The sequence below is a fragment of the Orycteropus afer genome, unplaced genomic scaffold (genome assembly GCF_000298275.1).
Source record: "Orycteropus afer afer isolate SDZICR_OR568_19922 unplaced genomic scaffold, OryAfe1.0 scaffold00261, whole genome shotgun sequence".
Classification (NCBI taxonomy): domain Eukaryota; kingdom Metazoa; phylum Chordata; class Mammalia; order Tubulidentata; family Orycteropodidae; genus Orycteropus; species Orycteropus afer.
In genome coordinates, this window is record NW_006921848.1 from 982,360 (window position 1) to 1,003,140 (window position 20,781).

Sequence of the window (20,781 nt, forward strand, 5' to 3'; positions counted from 1 at the left end):
CCAGAAGCCTGGCGGTTCAAGCCCACCAGCCACTCCTCAGAAGGAAGATGGGGCAATCTACTTCCGTAGTGATACTGCCTCGGGAACCCAAGGAGGGGTTGCTATGAGTCGGGTCCGACTCGACGGCACATATCAACAACAACAACGTCATAGCATCATAGCAAAACAGTGTTTATAATCTAGAAACTGTCCAAAATTTAAGCGGCACAGAAATATTTCCAGCTTCTGCTCCCTGTCCCTCAGTGTTCCCTGCTACGCTGATTTACTGCTGTCCTCCAAGGTCCGGCCCCTGTTGCAGTCTCTGGTATTCCCAGTTGTGGTGTGGAACCTTGTGAAAAGATCAGGAGGTCTTTCTCTGGCTGCATGGTGGTTGCTGCCACCCCTAGCTTTATTTAAATGGGGGAAGGACAGCCCAGGAAATCCTTAAATGTGCAGGTCATGAGCACAAGGCTGCGAGACCACAAACATTTTCTTTCCTTTCTATGGGGTGCTGTGTGTATGTGTGTGGGGCGTGGGGAGCTTCTATTTCCAGCTTCTGCTCTGCACTGCACCTAACCCCTACTCATTCTTGATACCACACCCACCCTCAGAGCTGCTACTGTGTTCTTGCTGCCCCATCCTTTGCATGCCCACAGAGCCGTGTCTGGGTTAGGGGGTGCTTCAGTGCTTCATCCCCATGGTTGCCCTGGGGCTGCTGGTATGACACAAGCTATATATTGGGGGTGGGGTGGGGGCTTCAGGCCAAAAGGAGCCTGAGAGCTGGCACTGTCACAAGAGTTCTGGGCTGCAAAGGAGATGGCATACTCTGCTGCCCAGAAGATGATGGAACTTTTTTTTTTTTTTTTCCCCAAATTGTGATTTGGGTGAAAGTTTACAGAGAAAAGTTGTTTTCCATTCAACAGTCCATATGCATTCTGTTTTGTGACATTGGTGGTATAACTTTTTAAGGCCTGGCCACCCTTTGCACAGAGAGGAGGAAGGAAAGATCCAGAATAAACAGTGCATTAGGTAACAGGGATGGGTCCTTTTCAGTGAAACAGTGTGTGCATAGCTTCTCTGACTCTCGGTGTTTCTTTATTCTCTCTCCCCACCTCCCACCCCCACGCTCCACTGGGTGGCTCTATCTTGGGTCGCTCGCCTCTCTCTGGGCCTCTTCCCTTCGGTTCGCCCCACAGCTGGTACGTGACAATGCAGATCTGCGTTGTGAGCTTCCTAAATTGGAAAAACGACTTAGGGCTACGGCTGAGAGAGTTAAGGCCCTGGAGGGTGCACTGAAGGAGGCCAAGGAGGGCGCCATGAAGGACAAGCGCCGGTACCAGCAGGAGGTGGACCGCATTAAGGAGGCTGTTCGGTACAAGAGTTCGGGCAAGCGGGGCCATTCTGCCCAAATTGGTGAGTGGAGGGTGGATGTCAGTAGGCAAGGTGGGATTATCACCTGGAGCAACTTTTCATTTAGTGAATTCCTAAATGCAAGCATTAGATTATTACTTTTTTTTTCATCTAGCCTCAGCCTCACCCTTTCTCAAAAAAATTAAAAGTGGCTTCTTATAAATAACTTAGATGACCTCAGTGAGCAGGAAATCTGCAGGGTAATAAATGGCTTCCTTATAGTCATTTTTCTTTTTTGAACTCAGCCAAACCTGTTCGACCAGGCCACTACCCGGCATCTTCACCCACCAACCCCTACGGCACCCGAAGCCCTGAGTGCATCAGTTACACCAACAGCCTCTTCCAGAATTATCAGAATTTGTACCTGCAGGCTGCACCTAGCTCCACCTCAGATATGTAGTGAGTGATCAGGGCCGGGGGCTGACATGCCAACCCAAGGCTCTCTGGAATAGGGCTGGGTCAGTTACTGGGTGAGATTTAATTATTTTTTTCTAAGTAGCTTCCTTTCTACCCTTTCTCAACTTCATACATGCAGCTTGATTAGCTGGTGGGCAGCTGCCCCCGGCCCTGAGCCATGTTCATGGTCCTCAGTTCTCTGGGAGTGGGGGTAGCTCTGTTCCTGAGGGTGAGTGTGGGAGGGTCTGGCGGTCCTCGGAATAGCAGAGGGTGGGTGCAGAAGCCGCGTCTCTCTCTGCTACCTTTAGCTTTGCAAACTCCTGTGCCAGCAGTGGGGCCACATCTTCTGGCGGCCCCTTGGTTTCCTACCAGAAGGCCAACATGGACAACGGTGAGTGGAAAAGATGGGTACTCCAGCCTTTGGGATCCCCAGGGCAAGTGAAGAGGAATAAGAAAACTAAGCAGCTCTGTAGCTGCAGGTGTGACACTGCCTATCTCTTTAGGGTCTCAGGATCTCTTGTAAGTGGACTCCTCCTGTTACCATGTCTATCCCCACCCTTACCTTCCTATCTACTCCTCCTCTCCGTAAGGAGAGGTCAAGGAGGCTTTTTTCTCAAACCAAACGATGCATCTTGGGGTAGTTGGTGATAGAGCGCAACAGTCCCATATGTAGTTATGCTCCAAAGAATCTTACCTTTTTCTTGAAGGGATTAGGGTGAGAGAGGGTTTGGTTAGACTCTTTCTAATGTCCAGTCTCCTGTTTCCTTCTTCTCATCCTGTGTTTTCAACGATGGATCTCTTCAGGAAATGCCACAGACATCAATGACAATAGGTACACTAGTCTCCATTGCCCTGGGGTTCTCTGGGTGGGGTTAGAAGAAATTATTATATTTCCCTTGTGCCCTCCTTAAAGGTCCCCTTGATCCTTTGGGGGAAGGAGGAGGAAATAAACTGTTTGTCTTGTCCCTCCAAGAGAGCTCGAGCATTCCCCTGCCTTGGTGCAGACCACTGTGCCCTCATCTAGTTCCTCCCGTTAATTCTTCCTGTTCCAGTTTTGAGGTCTGGATGCTATGGACATCTGATGTCCTGTATTTCTTCTATTTTGGGGGAACTTGGTGACCTTGGGCAAGTCAGCTACATCTCTCAGGCCATGATTCTCCCTGTGTTCCTGTCAAACAGAATCATGCCACCCCTTGTTTTTTCACAGGACTGTTTTTAGAACCGAGTGGTCCCGACAGGAATAGAGTCGACGATGCTGTGATCATGGTGCATCTCTTCTTTTCCTGCAGGAGTGACCTGCCCTGTGGCTATGAGGCTGAGGACCAGGCCAAGCTTTTTCCTCTCCATCAAGAGACAGCAGCCAGCTAATCTCCCACACGACTGCTGCATACCTGCACTTTCAGGTAGCTTCAGGCCACTTCCCCTGACCAGCCTCAGATTGCCTCCTTTCTCACCCTTCAGCCTCTTTGGTCCTCCTGCTATTTTTTTTTCTTCCCAACCATCTCAAAACTTTTTGTATCCAGTTACCCCTCAACTCCTGCTCTCCCCTTCTAGGGGCTGCATCTCTACTATGGCTCCCTGTCATTTGGACATTGCCTTCCCCTCCCCTAGGCTTTTGGCTTTTTAGTAACCCACAATACTACTTTTCTGCCACTAGGGGTCACTGCCATATATCAGAAAAAGTGGCCAAGGGCCTTTGTAGATCCGGAGGGGAGAGGTACTTGGATCGCAGAATGTGTAGCTATTAGGAGCCCTTGGGAGAGCCCACCAATCCTCTGTCTACTTCCACCCTAAAATAATGTTGGATGAGTAGGTCTTTTCTGAACTAAGAAATTTGCAGTCAAGGAGGTGTTTGATTTCCTGCTAGACCTGTTTTCCTATCCTACAAATATCTACCCACCAATAAGCTTTAGGAAGGTCCCCATGAAGCTTAACCTTTTGTCCCTCCAGATTCAGTGTCAGCACTGCTCTCCCATCTTGCTCAGTGGAGGTGGGAAACACCTGTCTTCCCACCTCCCAGTCCCTCCTTCTCCACCTTTGCCCCCAGGCTCTCTCTCTAGCAGCATAGGCACCCTCCTAGATCTTCTGTTACCAGGCTTGTCACCAAGGATGCTTTTAGAGCCCAGAGTTGGGCACTGGGATCCTGTTTTACTGCCCACTTTGTATCCTTGGAGAATTAGAAAGAAGTGAACATGGCCAGTCTCTTAGCTGGGCTGCATCTAAGCCGTGTCCTCTCCAGGAGTTCCCCAGGATAGTAGGCCAGATGCCCAGCAGAAGGGAATGAAGAGCAAAGAAGCAAAAACAGGGAAAGGGGTGTTTGGGAAGGTCTGGAACTGGAAGAGCAGGGGCTGGGAATAGGGTATCTGTATGTTGGTGTTAAAGGAACAGGACTGTAAAATAAAGTTTGTATAAATGCCACCCTGTTCCTTTGAGGCCAACAGCTCAGTGGCTGGGCTGAAAGGTGGCTCCTCACACCCTCTTTTTCTTTCTTCCCCAGTTTCTAAGAGGGACTGAGGCCTCTTCTCTCAGCATGCTGCAAACCTGTGGTCTCTGATACTAACTCCCTACCCAACCCTTGTTGTTCAACTGTACTATGTTTGATGTCTTCTCTTACTTACTCTGTATCTCTTTGTACTCTGTATCTATAGATCAAAAGCTGCTGCTATGTCTCTCCTCTCTGTCCTACTCTCTAAGTATCTAATGATGTATTTAGCAATTTCTAAGCATAGTCTACCCTCCTCATTTGGGGTAATAGGGAGGAGGGTGAATGTTTCTTCTTTTTCTCTCATATATTCGTCTCTCACACTGAGTGGTGTTAATCACTGAGTAGAGGTCACAGAGATGATTAAAAGAAAAATGGGAGCTAGAGGGCTATGATCCTTCTCACGCATGTGTGTGCGTGCACACACACATACACACATACACACACATACACACACAAAGCCTTAAACAGAGAATGTCTTAGCATCAGAAGACACAGAAGTAGAATCTTCCTCCCTTCCCTCTCACATAGAGCACAGGGAGGGGTCGGAAGGGCTGCTACATGATATGTATAATTTTCTTTATACACCCGCTCACCCCAACAAGGGATTCCAGGTGTTCATCTCTGGAGTGAGTCGGCCCTTTGCCTCCCTCTTCTGTTCTCCCCTGGACTGAGAACATGGACCCTTCCCTGTTCGTCCAGTCTCCTTTGATATCTTCTACCCCACAGCTCATGACCAGAACCCAGAGCTGATTTAAAATATTTGGAAAAATTGAGGAGGCAGAACCCCTCCAAATAATCTGTCAAGTGGTTGCTCATCTGTCCATAGTAATAATTAATAGGCAAGTGTAGTCGAAACTGTTGATTCCTTGGGTTTAGGAGTAAACAAGGTGGGAAATTCCTAAGCATTTTTCTTTTTGCTACGGGGCTCTCAGGTTGAAGTGATGAGCTGGACTCCTTTCTCTGTCCCATATTGGGCTACATGTCCGTCCCATCTCCATCTCTTGGTCTGGGGGCTTCCAGTTCATTGGCAAAACGTTTATCTCTAGATGCCTTCCTTTCAAGGAGGAGCCTGATTTTTTTTCCCCAATATACATTTTTTATTTTTTCACAGAGAGTTCCTTCTATAATGTTCCCATCTGGTATTAAGTGCACTTTAAAGAAAGGGGCGGGGCAGATTTTCAGAGGTGAAGGAGCTCAAGGGCTTGACCCCTGAGGGCTCTTCCACCACCACCACACTCTCAGCCCACATGGCCCCCCACAGTTGAGAGGACTGTTGTTTTGGTTTCAGATAGTCCTCTCTCTCCTTCCACATGGTGCTCAGGTGGTTTTCCAGGTAAATGCAGGGATGGAGAATGGAAGTCACGGGCCAGCCCAAGTCAAGAAAGAAAGTCCAGTATCCAGATAGCCAGTCCTCACAGAAGACAGGATCCCCCAGCAGCAGATCACCCATCATCTAGATTCTCCTAAGTCAGGAAAGAAAGCTTAGTATGAGTGCCAGCTGGTAAATACAGGCTTTACTGGCATGTGACACCTACAAGGAAAAAGTCCCTGCTTCCTTTACCTGTTGGACCCCTTTAGCAATTGAGAAATACAGGTGTGTGTGTGGGGGGGGGGAGAGGAATAAATTCCAAGGTGGTGATTTGCAAACATTTTTAAAAGCAAATCTTACATAGAACCTAATAGGAAAAATAGCTGAAAGTGGTACAGACCTGGGAAGGTTGCCTCTTCTTTGTTTGGTGGAAAATGCCTCATTACTTGAAGAGCCCTTGAAACAGTCCTAAGAGCCTCTGCAGGTTTTGTAGAACAGTTTGAAAACCATTGCTCTGAGGAAAGAGTTCAGTCTGGCTCCTCTTCACCAAACCTGTAACTCAGAGCAGAGGGGAAGGGAGGGGGGAGGTAAGCCAGGCTGTCTCCAGGCCAATAGGAGAGGAAGATACCCGTGCACCTGTGATCTGGGCATGAAGGGAACCAAGCCACAAAATAATTTGAGTCCTTTGCTTAGAGGAATATCAATAAAGGGACTTAAGCTAATAATTGCCACCAGGATACTTGAAAACCTCAGTGGGTTTTATGCAATTTTGCCACCAAATGATTCTTTTGAAAAACACATAAGGAAATGTGAAGGTGTAGGGCAGATGAGGAGAGAGTGACACGCAGGGGGCAGCCTTCTCTTTAACAAGATGTAAGGGGAATATAATTCACTTACATAAATAAGAAACAACACACACACAGACCCTTCACCAGAAGCTTCATACTGCATCCTCCTCTTCCTTCCCACCCCCACTGCATCCCTTCCAGAGAGCCAGGGTTGCAAGGACACCTGGCCCGCCCACTCACATCTGCCAAAATGTTGCATGCCAGCGTGGAAGACAAACCAAACCGCACAAACCCCAGTGTGTATTTACTTGATGTACATAAATACCTTTAAAATAAAATAAATTCAATGAAGACTCTATAGTGTTGCAAATCTTCTTTATCGCCACCCTCCACCTCCCATCTCATTCCCTTCTTTGTAGGTAATGGCATTTAACAGTACAGTAAGTGTCCTTCCAAATGTTTTCCTATATATTTATACATGGCTTTTTTCTTTTTGACAATATATCTTACAGATCTTTTCATGTCAATAAACATAGATTTACCTCATTTAAAATACATGCTTTTCCATACATTTCTCCTATAATTTAGTCAACCGTTCCTCTATTGGCTGATATCTAGGTTGGTTGTAATTTTTTTTTTTTAGTTTTTATTGTGATTTGGGTGGCTGTTTACAGAACAAATTCATTTTCCATACAGCAGTTCATACATATTGTTTCATGACATTGACACAGTGTAACAGCTCTCTTCCCACTTCCTCCCTGTAGTTACCCCAACCCTGTGTCCTTCCCTCTCATGCACTCCTCCCCCACCCCGAGCTGTCTCTCTGTGCAAACACTGCCCTTCTGTTCTCCCACAACTGATAGCTCCAAGGAGTGTTGTACATGATGTACATACCTGATGTAAATGTTCACCCCATATGCCTGTTTGTTGTTTGGCTGGAAGCCACAGGAGTGAGTTCAGTTCCAGATCTGAAGAGTGACTACAGGCTATAGTTTCAAGGGTCTCACCAGGCTTTATCAGGCCAGAAAACCTGGTCTTTTTTTATGATTGAGTTTTGTTACACATTGTTCTCCCACTCTACCCAGGATCTCCTGCACCAATCCCCCTCCAAGTGGTTGACAGTGGTAGCTGGGCACAATCTAGTTCTTCTGGTCTCATGGTCATATAGGCTGGTGATCACATGGTCCACCAGTCCCTTGGACTAATTGTTTCCATGCATATTTGATTTTCTTCATTCTTCTTTGCCCTGGACAAGAAGAGGCCCACTGTTGCATCTAGATGGCTGCCTGCAAGCTGTTAAGACCCCAGTCACTACTCACCAAAGTAGGATGTAGAACAATGTTTTTGTGTAGTATATTATGCCAATTGAGCTTGGTGTCCCCTGCAACCACGGTCCTGACCCCATAGATTCAACTGCTTGTTCCCTCAGGGTAGCTGGCTGTGGCCAAGAAACCATCACAACCTTGCCCCTTGTCAGCTCTACTATACACCCAGACATTCTTATAACACTTACAAATACACTTGTAGAAACATTGTCTGCCAACCCTATACATGGTCATGGGCACACAAACCCCTGCCTAAACATACCTGATTGGTCAGCATGTCTTCCCATCTATCCACCTATAGATCAATGCTTGCCATCATTGACAATGCAGTACTGTACATGCAGAAGGGTTCATCTTTGCTGTCTGTACCTCGCATGTACCTCTCTGTCTTCCTCTTCCTCAGTGCCACTATGTCGATCACTCACTTTTGGTACATTGCCCTTCCCTTCACCCAAATCAATCCTTGTCTCTACCTATCTAGCAGTGTTCCTCCCCCTCCCCTTCCCTCTCCTCCCTGGTAACCAACAAAAAAAGTTTCCTTCCATGTATAAATCTTTCCTTGACTTTTTATAATAGTGAATAAATACAATATTTGTCCTTCTGTTGATTGACTTATTTCACTCAGCATAATGTCCTCCAAGTTCATTCATGTTGTGTGGTGTTTCTTAGATTCTACATTATTTAGTGTAGCATCGTATTCCATTTTGTGCATGTACCATAGATTGGTTATCCATTCTTCTGTTGATGGGAACTTAGGTTGTTTCCATCTCTTTGGTATTGTAAATAGTGCAGCGATGAACATGGGTGTGCACATATCTGTCGTCCTGGTTCTCACTTTAGGATATATACCTACTAATGGGATTGCTGGAGCAAATGGTATTTCTAATTCCAACTTTTTAAGGCATCCCCATACTATTTTCCACAGTGGTTGTACCATTTTACAGTCTTACCAACAGTGTACGAGAGTCCCAATCTCTCCACATCCTCATCAGCGTTTGTTATTTTCTGTCCTGTTGAACTTTGTAATTAGTGCTGGGGCAAGATGGTATCTCATTGTTGTTTTGATTTGCATCTCTCTAATGGCTAATAATCGTGAGTATTTCTTCATATGTTAGTTGGCTGCCTGAATATTTTCTTTGGTGAAGTGTCTGTTCATGTCTTCTGCCCATTTTTTAATTGGATGGTTGTAATTTTTAATAAAAATGGTATCTTGTTGTGCTCTTCATTTTCCACCCAGACATCACTGCTGTCCCAGCATCAATTCCTGCCCTCTCCAGGGCATCTCACCATCTCTCTCTTGCCAATACCTTAGTTCTCTTGGCCCAAAATAGTCTACAGTCACCCTTCTGCCACTCACTTTAGAGCAGAGGTATCTTCTCTGCTCCTTTCTCATAGATTCTGAGATGAAAGCAGAAAATTGCACAACCGAAGAGGAAAAAAAGGGCAACTAAAAACTAAGAAAGGCACCCTGATGGCACAATGGATAAGTGCTCAGCTGCTAACCACAAGGTTCTAACCCACCAGCAGCTCTGATGAAGAAAAAACTGGCCATGCTGTTCCCATAAGAATTTCAGCCTAGGAAACCTTACAGGAAAGTTCTACTCTGTCTTATAGGGTCACTAGGGCCAGAATCAACTCGATGGCACACAGCAATAAAAACTAAGACCTTACGTACCCACCTGGACCCTCAGTGTTGCTCAGCATTCCTTCCGCATGTCCCTATTTAGTTTCCTCGCTCACTTTCCAGAGCAACTGGTCTCATTCCCCACTCAAGATCCCTTTCCTGCTTCAAAGGGAAAATTAAGGCAGTTGAGCAGGAGAGTCTTCAAACCCTTCCCACCACCTACATACCTGTATTTGCATAAATCTTTTCCTTTTTCCCTTTTGACAAGTGATAAATCTCCCTTCTCTGGCTAAAGTCTAAAGTGAGTCCCTTGTGGATCCTTTGTTCTTGAGATCTTTGCACAGAACCCTGATACATAGAATAACTACAAGTGGTTCCGATTTGAGCAGTCTGCATCTTCTGCAGTGACTTCTTGTTAACATCTATCTATGACTTCTTCCCTTCTCCATGTAAAGGCTCCCTCCCTCTGCCCTGTGTTTCTCTTATAATGTTTCCTTATCTTACTTGTTTTTAACAACCAAGTATCCAGTCCCTACTTCCTCTCATTCATTCCTCAGCTCACCTTGATCTCGCTTTTGTTCCACCAAAACTGCTTTTCCAAAGATCATTAGTTACTATATACAATGGGCACTTCTCTGTCCTTGTCTTACTTCACCTTTCCATGACATCTGACACTGTTTTCCATTCCTTCCTTGTTGAAACTCAACTCCCTTGGCTTCTGTAACCCTGTTCTTCTGTCTTTGCTCTCTGGCCATCCTTTTTCAGTCTTCTCTTCACCATCCCCTGACACGCTGCTCTACCCTTTGGCCTTTCCTTGTGCATTCTCGGAGATGTTATTCATGCCCATGGATTCCACAAGAAACCTTAAATTTGTATTTGCAGCCCAGCCCATTCTGCTGAGCACTAAACCCGTACTATCCAATTGCCCTCCCGTACCTCAAACGTGTTCCAAATGTCACCTTTTCCCCAAAGACTGCTTTTCATGACACCGCCATCATGTCTTCACCTTACCAGAAACCTAGGACTCCTGCTCAGTGTCTCCCATTCCCTTGAACCCCACACCAATGAAGAACTCTGCAAATCAACGTTATATCTTTCAATGCCATCTCCTTCTTTCCATCCCAACAGTCACTGCTCTACTTAATCACCTTGTACCTGGACTTTTACATACTCCAGTCACCCTCCAGAATGATACCTGAATGGTCCTTCTAAAAGCATATTTAATATGTTAAAAACACTTAAGGCATCTCCTATCTTAAGTCTTGCTTCTTTCCACTCGTTCAGGTCCAGCTCTACCTTGCTGCTAGAGACAGACTCGTTTATTTATTACCTTGGAACACTGTTCTACCTGAAAAAACTTTAAACCCATAGTCCTGAATTCCACCCAGCATTTGATAACCAGCTCAGAGTCTCCATTCTTTTTGAAGCCTTCCCTGACCAACCACATTTCCTTTCTTTGTGTCATTAACATTGCCTAATACACAGCTTGAGTACAACACTTAGTTCTCATTGCAACTTTCTCATTTCGTTGGCCAATGCCATTACACTCCGGATCTCCTTGAAGGCAGGAACTGTCTTACCCTACTTCAGTCAAATGAGAATCAACACCTAGAACAGTATATGGCACAAGCAGGTGCTCTATAAATACTTGGATAGATTACAAAAGAGGTGCAGAAGGGCCACGGGTAAGAATTTTGGGTTTCCAAGGCCCGCGCCTCCCCAGCCCTGGCTTCATAAAGAAATAACTTTCCAGCTAGGTTCAGGCTCGAGGTTATTCGTCAAAAATTGAGCAAAACCAGACAGCGGTGATTTTGCAACAAAGAATCCCCCAACCTGGGGTTGAGTGAGACCAGCCCTGGCCGCATTCGCTAGCCTCGAGGACCGGCCAGGTCCTCCTGGGCTTCCCGGCGCTCTCGACACACAGGCTACAGCGTACTAGTCGCTCCACCAGGAGAGAACAACCACCTCTCTCGCGTCCAGGCTGCAGACGGCAAAGCGGGGCGGAGTCAGCCTCGCTTCGCCCCGCCCGCGCGTCCGCGGGCCAGCCTCCGGTCACGTGACGGCTGCGCAGGTGAGCACCGCTTCCGGGGTCGGGCGCCCGGATCGTGGCCGGCTGGGTTTTATTCTCGGTCGAGTGCGCGGGAGACTATGGCGTCCTCTTCGGCACCCCCTGCCACCGTACCGGCAGGGACAGCGGGCCCCGGCCCGGGTTTCGGCTTCGCCTCCAAAACCAAGAAGAAGCATTTCGTGCAGCAGAAGGTGAAGGTGTTCCGGGCCGCCGACCCGCTGGTGGGCGTGTTCCTGTGGGGCGTAGCCCACTCGGTGAGACCCAGCCTCAGACCCCCGCAGCCCTACCGGAGCCCCTCAGCTCCTGCCAGTTCCAGGACCCTGCTTCGGCATCTTTCAGGCTATCACTTTTCCCCCGGGGCTGACTTGTCCCTGCCCACCAATCCCAAGGTGTTGCTATAGACTTTTTTTTTCTTGTAGTCTTTTATTGTTTTTCCTTTCGCCTTTTCCTCTTTCACTCTAGTTTTGTCTTCCCCACCTTAAATCCAGCTACATTTCCAGTCTGCGGAGACTGGCCTGGTCCGAGCTTCAACGGGAAAGACACTGAGGGAAATGGCTCGTCAGGGTTGGTAGTGGTGAGATCTGTGGTGAGAGAGTGTGTGTTTGTAAGGGGGATCGTTCACTGCCCTTTCTGCCTTGCTTTCCAGCACCGGTCCTTGACTTTGGAATCTTGGCTTTGTCTAGGGGAAGCTCCAGACTTCCTGGATCTTCTAATCCTGTTTGTCCCTTCCTTTCCCTTCCAGAGGTACAGCATTTCAGAGAGGCTACTCCACCCCTGCCTTGAGCCTAGTCGGTGCACTCTTTCAGGGCTTCTCTGTATGTGCCTTTAGACTTAACTGCATCCCAGTTGCTGGCTGGAGGGATGGTGTTTGATGGAAGTAGGTGTCATCTTTGACTAGAGAAAAGGCTGAGGAGCTCTGCTCCTGGAAACACTATTATGGTGAACTTTAGAAACAGGGAACTTGCTATAGAAGGTATGGTCTGGGAGTCAGGAGAAGCCAAGGAGGCCAGGATATCTCCTTTCCTGAGGATAGCTCAAGTGATGGGAGCACATCCATTCCCCTCTTCCCTCAGATCTGGAGTTTAAGGAATGCAGTGACCTTGAATGGACAGGGCATGTTTTAGAAATCAACTTCCTTGAATTGTTATAGTCATGGCAGGGTTGTGTAGGTAGAAGGGAGTGAGGAGGAATACAATTTCTGTCACATTCTTTATTTGTGGTTTAGAATGTTGTTTGGGGTCAGTCAGCTCCCTCTTGTGTTTGTAGCTCTGCGGCCTGTTCCCAGTGACCTGGGAATAATGTCTTAGTAGCTCAGTATCCAATGTGAGGTACTTAATATGAGCAGGACTGATAGAGGTAAGGCTGCCTCTTGTGTGTCCCTTCCAGGTGACTCATCTGTGTCTGTAAGAAGCTTAACAGGGAGGATTTTCCTTTGGTAGGGATTGGGGGAATTACACTGAAGACCTGCCTCAGGTTCCCCAGATATATATATATATATATATATATATATATATATATACACACACACTTTAGTCCCAACATACCACTCTTCAGCCAACACACATTTACTTCAAGTGTCTGGAATGGAGAAATTCCTTGAACATATGTCTTAATGATGATTCAGCCTGCTTAACAGCAGGTGGGGAGGAGGGGGCAGGAAGAGCTATAGCTGAATTTTAGGCTGGGAATCTCAAGTGGCTTTTTTTTTTTTTTCCCCTGGAATAATATGTTCTGTCCTCCTTTTCTAGTGAGAATGGGAGGAGTTGGGTTGCACTGCAGTATATGGGATTCAGGTCAGAATGCACCTGATAACCTCTATCAAATGATAAAGAAGGATAGGCCAGGCATTTGTTTATTCAGTTAATGAACACTTAAAAGACCACTGTGTGCCGAATATTGTGCTAGCTAGGTCCCTGAGAGATGCAGAGACTACAGTGGGCACTTGCCCTTGAAGTGCTCACAGTCTAGGCGGGGGAACTTATGTATATAACTAGTGATTAAAGTCATGTGATAAATGCACTATTTAAAGGTGAGTGAAAGGTACTGTAGCAATACCATGGAGAAGGCACATCTCCTTGGGTTTTTCAGTACAAGAGCTCCCTTTTCACCCTGAATTAGCAGACTGCAGCCTAGGGGCTGAGGACAGCATGTGATGCCCGTGTCCTTTGGGCTGTGGTACAGCTTGACTTTAGTGAACGGGCACCTAATGAGCTCATATCCTCCGCCCGGCTGCATTCCCTCTGAAATCAGCTGCTCTTCCTTTACCTTACACATAGGCAGGTGGGAACCTGCTGCAGAGAACTGGGGGAGAGTGGTCTGGATAGACTGGTCCTGTCTGTAAGGAGATGCCGCACACATATCATCCTTCTTGCTATTAACCCCTCAGAGTCCCATTAACTCTATGGTGTACTTTGTAAATGTCTTTTTTTTTTTTTTTTCTAAGGGAATAGAGAACTGTTTGTCTTGAGTGTCTTGAGAATTCTGAGGGTATTCCTGCCCTCCCCCTGAATTTCTCACAGCTTTAAAAATAGACCTGAGTTGCTTACAGGGTTTGCCTGATATAAAATGACTGTTGTGAGTGTGAAGTTCCGTGGGGGTAGGGATGTGAGGGCTGTGAGGGATGCTTGCTTACTGCATTCCTGCTTGGGCAGCAGGAGGGGGTGAGACCCATTCTGTCACTTCTGTCAAGCATATGCATAGCCGGGTGTTTTTAAAGGAATGAGGCTTGAGTTGCCCTTTCCTGACTCCTGCCCAGACACAGTATATGAGTGGCTCTCTGCATGCCTGCCCACTGCCTCCCTCTTCACATTTTGCCTTATCAGATCAATGAGCTCAGCCAGGTGCCTCCCCCAGTGATGCTGCTTCCAGATGACTTTAAGGCCAGCTCCAAGATCAAGGTCAACAATCACCTTTTCCACAGGTCAGTTTGGGACCCCTGCCCTTCTTTCCTATGTCAGCCTTTTGAGAAAAGGACAATAAATAATTTTAAAAGTTGAGATTCAATGAATTTGAAGGTTTTAGATTTAAAAGGCAACTTACAAGTTGTATATGTAGTCTAATCTTTTTCCCAATGCAGAAATTCAGTTTTGTGCAAAGAAACCATTCAAATAATTTCCAGTGTTCTAGATGCTTTTATTTACCAGTGCTGCCTCCTCTCTAGCCCAGCAACTTCACAGATATGCTCAGATGCCATTACCATTATCTTCTGGTAGGGAGTCCTTGCAAGAAATACCTGAGTCCTCTGAACCCTCCTAGTCTCATTAGAAGATGCCATTCAAAAGAGGGGCACCTATTGCCAACTTTGGGATGTCTCTAACTTATTGAGATTTGAGAAGTGTAGTTGTTTGGATGGGCGGTAGATCTTGGCTCTACTTAGCCTCTCCTTACCATTAGGCAGGCCTCTCAACCACCCTGAGCCACAGTCTCTTCTATAAAATGGGCATTATATGCCTTTAAAGTACCTCACAGGATTTTATGAGAGTCAAATGTGTTAAGATGTGTGAAGGTGCTTTATAAACTGTCAAGTCCTATATAAATATAATACTGCCACTTTGATTCTTTTCTTATCTTGAAAACTCTTATTCCAGGGAAAATCTGCCCAGTCACTTCAAGTTTAAGGAGTATTGTCCCCAGGTCTTCAGGAACCTCCGTGATCGATTTGGCATTGATGACCAGGATTATTTGGTGAGAGTTCATTATGGGGTGAGGATAGTTCTTTCTACCTAGCAATTGTAGATATCCTTGTGATAGTCATGCTTGGAGAAATGAGAGGCTTGGCTGTCATAGTCATCATTAAAACTCTGAGGAAAGCTATAAATCCTGTCCTTGGGAAAAAATGTAGGTACACTCAGATTTTGCATTCAGTTTCATTCAGTCCATATATGGGCACCAGGTTAAGAACCCCTGCTCAACCTCTTATTCCAGCCTTTCATCCATTCTGAGATGTATTCAGTTGACAATTATCCTATGATTTGCATCTTTACATAAAGGGGGAGGAGGAAATCATCTGGCCTGTTTTGTGTTTCCAGGTATCCCTTACCCGAAGCCCTCCAAGTGAAAGTGAAGGCAGTGATGGTCGCTTCCTTATCTCTTATGATCGGACTCTCGTCATCAAAGAAGTATCCAGTGAGGACATTGCTGACATGCATAGCAACCTCTCCAACTACCACCAGGTCAGGCCTTTCTCCATCCCTGTCCTTTCCCTCACTTTCTTACTCATAGCTGAGCTGCCAGAGCACATAGGGAGACTTGCTATCTGTTTTCCTCCTTGCAGCCCATTTTGCTTCCCAAGAAGCACTTGACATCGTGTTTTTAAAAACTAGGGATTGTCCCCAAAAAGGCGCGTATGTACCTAGTTTTCCTTGACTAAATAGAATAAATTAGACATATTCCTTCTTATGTGGTTCTTATGCTCTAAAACCAGTGCTGTGGATTTATATATAAGGGGGATATGCATAGCAAAGTATAAGCTATAGGCTCAGTCAGAATCAGGTGAAGTGTTAACACCAAATGTAGTCTCAGGAATAAATGCATCTTGGAGAAAAAAAAACAAGATAAATGCACAATTGGGATAAATCAGAAGTGAGAAGCCAAAATCATATCTAGCCCCACATGGGCTTGGGGAGCCATTCAGTCTGATCACATTAACTTGGAACACAGAGTTTATGGAATTCTTTGGTGATAAAAATACTCTGCCTGAATGTTTCTACTGATAAAAAAATCTCACTAAAATCAGTGACCAAGAAACATGGGGAATAAATGAAAGACTCTAAAAGGAGTCTTGTTTATCCAACAAATATCAGATGTCTGCTATTACTAGATCCTGTGTTAGTAGAAAAAGAAGTGAATGAAACAGTTGTGGCTCTCAAAAATCTCCTAGTGTAGTGGCAAAGACCAGAGACTCAACCTTAGCACACAGTGTGATGTGTGAAGTAATGGAAGTATGTGCAGAATGCTCGGGGGTTGCAAAGGAGTGTCCCAACTCATCTCAGGCAAGAGGCACAGTTGTGAGGCTCAATGAGTTTTTTAGAGGCACTATCATAGGATCTAGGAGCTCTGGTGGCGTAGTGCCTAGGGCATTTGACTGCTAACCAGAAGGCTGGTGGTTCAAACCCACCAGCCACTCCTCGGAAGGAAGGTTGGGCAATCTACTTCCGTAGCAATACTTCTTCAGAAACCCAAGCATGGGTCGCTATGAGTCAGATCTGACTCATTGGCAGGGAGTTTTGTTTGGTTTTTATCATAGGATCTGATTCTTGAAGGACTAGTAGTAGGGTTAACCATTGGACAAAATGGAAAAGAGCATTCTAGGCAGAGAGTAGTACTTGTAAAGGCACAGTGCCATGTGGGAGCATGGTGTTAGAAAACCACAAGAAATTCATTGTGGCTGGGATGTGGTATTGGGGAAAAATAGTTAGGCAGAAGTCAGATCATGAAGGAGCCACACAAAGTTTGGGCTTAATCTTGAAGGCGATTTGCAAGGGAGTGATGTGTGTTTCAGAAATGTCTTTGTGACAGTGTTTTAGGGAATGGATTGGGGTGGGGGAATACTAGGAGTGGAGTTACCATTTAGGAGCTAATTATAATAGTGCAGGTGAGAAATGATGAGAGCCTGGAGAAGCCAGGGCAGTAGAGATAGAAAAGATGAGAGAAATGTGGGAGTTAAGGCAAAGGGAAGAGGGAAAGGAGCCTCCAGTTGCCTGGTTAGGCATAACAGAGTACTCTTCAACAGGTGGAGAACATAAAGAAGAACAGGTTTCGGGCGGAAGACATTTCTGATTTAGACATGTTGGGTTTGAGGTTTCTGCAGTTCATCCAGATAGATGCCCAGTAAGTGGAAGGGGAATGTGCAGAGTGAGATGAAAAGAAGGTTGAGGACAGAACCGTCAGGATCAAGGGGAGAAAATTGCTCTTAAAGGAGACTAAGAGTAGGCCCATGTTTTTTAATTATTTATGTCCATAAAAGGAGCTCTGGTGGTGTAGTGGATAAGGCACTTGGCTGCTAACCGAAAGGTCAATGGCTCAAACCCACCAGCTGCTCCACAGAAGGAAGATGGGGAGATCTACTTCCGTAAAGATTTACCGCCTTGGAAACCCAGTGGGGATTGCTATGAGTCAGAATCAATTAGATGACAGTGAGTTTGGTTTTTTTCATGTTTTGGTTTTTTTAGTCCATAGAGGATTTGAGGACACAGTGGTAGAGAATCAGAAGAGTGATATAATGGGAGCTGAGGGTGAAGTGAGTTTTAGGGAAGGGGGGTCAACAGAATCGTGGCACTTGAAATAGGTGCAATGACTAAAAAGTACTCATTGGATTTGGCAATTGAAGGATGGAGGGGGCAGTAGATTGATTTCAGTGGAAAACTGAGGGTACAAATCTCATCAGTGGTTTGAGTTGTGAATGATAGGTAGGAAATAGAGACATTGGTGCTGACTACGTTTCTAAGAAGGCTGACCATGATGAGAAGGAGGCAGCAATACTTAGATATGGTAGCACTGAGAGAGGAATTTTTTTTAAGAATCCAAATTATATGCCATTATGCAGACATTTTTATGATAGGAATCTAGCCCGCCAAGAAACACTAGTGCAGATAAAATCTTTTACTTGATAAGCAGATACAAGTTCTAATCCTACATCTGTAACTTTTAGCAAATCACTTGTATATAGAGAGTCGAAGATAAAGATAATACTAGTTACCTTTCCATCTCAATGATAAAGATGAAATGAGAGAAGGCACTTTAAAATTGAGACATTATGAAATTGGGATAAATCAGAGGAGATGGGAACAGCATGGATAATGATGGCATCTTCAGGAAGCCCCTACCACTTTTCACCCTCTTGTAACCTCTCTGCTTGAGTTTTCTGACCCACTCAGGAATGGTAGTGTTTGAATTCCCATCCCTGGGCTGTTTGTTATCTGCTACTCACACTCTACCCATTCCTTCCTCTCCTTCTACCCCAGTACATTGTGAAGTGCCACGGCAACACATTGCTGCCCCAGTTCCTGGGGATGTACCGAGTCAGCGTGGACAATGAAGACTGCTACATGCTTGTGATGCGCAATATGTTTAGCCACCGTCTTCCTGTGCACAGGAAGTATGACCTCAAGGTAAGGATTGGATAACTAGGGCTTAAGGGGAGGCTCCTGATGACCTGAGAATGGGGAAGGCCCTTGGAGCACATTGAAAGATTCCCTTTAAAGGAAAGAAGGCGGTGGATTTGAGTACTTGTCTTAGGAGCTGGGTCTTGGTCTTTTAGCCATTTCTGCTGACTTGGTCTTTGGGTCTCTCCACAGGGTTCCCTAATATCCCGGGAAGCCAGCGATAAGGAAAAGGTGATACTGATTTTAGGCAATAGGGTGAGGGATGATGGGGATGGCACACGAAAAAGATTTCCTTAAGATGAAGACACCATTCTCCGTAAAGGGGTAGAAACACCAGCAATTGATTTTTATCTTAAGCCACTGAGAAAAGAGAGATGTAAGCTTCTGTTGAGGTAGGGACTGTTTGGGAGGGTCAAAGGGAACAGCTGCTTTGTCACAGGCATAGGGCGTTCCACATGGGGGTTTGGGGATGGGTGAGGCTGCCAGGCTTTAAGAGCAAAGTGCTTAACCTCCCACATTCTGGACTGTATATTTTGAGCAGCTGTTTTTCCTTAAGAAGAAGAAAGTAAGTATGGAAGATCTTGACTGAAAAATTTAAGCAGAGAGTAGTAAGTTGGGATTCAGGTTACAGTTGCAGTGACTGATGGGTCTGGGGAAGCCATTAGAGGTAAGAACAGACTCTAGGGCAGTATCACAGATATAGAGTCAAATGTGAGATGAGCTGTAAGGTCTCTCTCCTCTAGAGTCCACTAGGTTGGAGTATAGAGTCCTACATGAAAGGCAGGGTTTTTGGAGACCTTGGAAAAGGGATATATTCCAAGACATCCCTTTACCTATTTTCAGGTTAAAGAACTACCCACCCTTAAGGATATGGACTTTCTCAACAAGAACCAGAAAGTTTATATCGGTGAAGAAGAGAAGAAAGTATTTTTAGAGAAGCTAAAGAGAGATGTGGAGGTGATGACTGGGGTGCTCCAGGAAATGGATTTGTTGCCTTTCTTTTTTGTTCTCCACAGGGCATATGTCTTTCCCATTCACAGTATGAGGGAGTTCCTCCCTTTCTCTTTAATGCTCAAGTTCTCTGAGTTGGGTGTGAGACATGAAAAATCCTCAAAGACGACCCACAGAAGAGGTGGTTGGAATGAGCTAAAAGGATGATCTTAGCTACTAGGACATTTAGGCACTAAAGGGTGGTGGTATCTCACTTGTACATTTCTGTTCCCTAGGAAGGCCACAGAAATTCAGGGGTGGAGGTGTAAGGGTGGTACCTGGAAGTAGGGAGGGAGATCTGAGGTGTCTAATTGGTTAATGGGGTTTCAGTTCCTAGTACAGCTGAAGATCATGGACTACAGCCTTCTGCTGGGCATCCACGACATCATCCGGGGCTCTGAGCCAGAGGAGGAGGGGCTAACCCGGGAGGAAGAGACAGAGGGGGAGGGAGACTGTGGCCTGACTGGACCTCCTGCTCTGGTGGGCTCCTACGGCACCTCCCCTGAGGGCATTGGCAGCTACATCCATTCCCATCGGCCTTTGGGCCCTGGAGAATTTGAATCCTTCATTGATGTCTATGCCATCCGGAGTGCTGAGGGTGAGAGATCTTAGAAATTTTAAGGGTGGGGAGGGTTGTAAGAAAAAGGGTGGTGGTTAACTTTTCAAAAAATATCTATCTGGTTGCTGAGACAAAGGATTGGAATAATACCTGTTCTTCACTGTTGGTCTTCCTTGCCAGGGGCCCCTCAGAAGGAGGTGTATTTCATGGGTCTCATTGACATCCTGACACAGTATGATGCCAAGAAGAAAGCAGCTCACGCAGCCAAAACTGTCAAGCATGGGGTGAGGGTTTCCCCAAAGCCTAACCTTTGCTGCTCCATCCTCCTCTGTCAGGAACCATTGACTTGACTCTTCTTGGGGAAGAGACAGCAATGGGGTGGTAGCAGAATGAAAAGGTGCGGAATAGGGAAGGGTGGTGAGGTGGCCTGACACATTGTTCCATACCTCCTCTTACAGGCTGGGGCAGAGATCTCTACTGTCCATCCTGAGCAGTATGCTAAACGATTCCTGGATTTTATTACCAACATCTTTGCCTAAGAGACTGTCTGGCTTCATGGTGACTGCTGTTTTATGTTCAAGCTGGTGGAGTCCTGAGCTTGGAGGAACTGGGGATATTCTGCCAATATTTCTTCTCTTCCTCCTTTGCTAAATTCAGGCTACAGGCTCCTCCCATTCAAGTAACTCTATTTGCTTACATGACTCTTCCTGGCCCTCAGAAATACATTATCCTTTCTTCCTTCTTT

The 20,781-nt window shown here is 45.9% G+C and overlaps 2 protein-coding genes across 2 annotated transcripts in view; both read left to right on the forward strand.

Moving 5' to 3' along the window:
• The window catches only part of KIF5A (kinesin family member 5A), a 31,559-nt gene extending 28,406 nt beyond the window's left edge, over positions 1-3,153 (forward strand). Inside the window, exons 24-28 of the mRNA XM_042782206.1 lie at positions 1,176-1,392; positions 1,635-1,788; positions 2,094-2,176; positions 2,590-2,617; positions 3,075-3,153. Coding sequence (XP_042638140.1) covers positions 1,176-1,392; positions 1,635-1,788; positions 2,094-2,176; positions 2,590-2,617; positions 3,075-3,153 — 561 coding nt within the window. The remainder of the gene's footprint in view (positions 1-1,175; positions 1,393-1,634; positions 1,789-2,093; positions 2,177-2,589; positions 2,618-3,074) is intronic.
• An 8,311-nt stretch (positions 3,154-11,464) lies between these two features.
• On the forward strand, positions 11,465-20,575 carry PIP4K2C (phosphatidylinositol-5-phosphate 4-kinase type 2 gamma). The gene is made up of 10 exons (XM_007950036.2): positions 11,465-11,638; positions 14,207-14,304; positions 14,972-15,068; positions 15,413-15,556; positions 18,347-18,493; positions 18,680-18,718; positions 19,331-19,444; positions 19,808-20,075; positions 20,217-20,320; positions 20,495-20,575. Exons 1-10 carry the CDS (start codon positions 11,465-11,467, stop codon positions 20,573-20,575), a joined length of 1,266 nt encoding a protein of 421 aa, XP_007948227.1.
• The last annotated feature ends 206 nt before the right edge of the window (positions 20,576-20,781 follow it).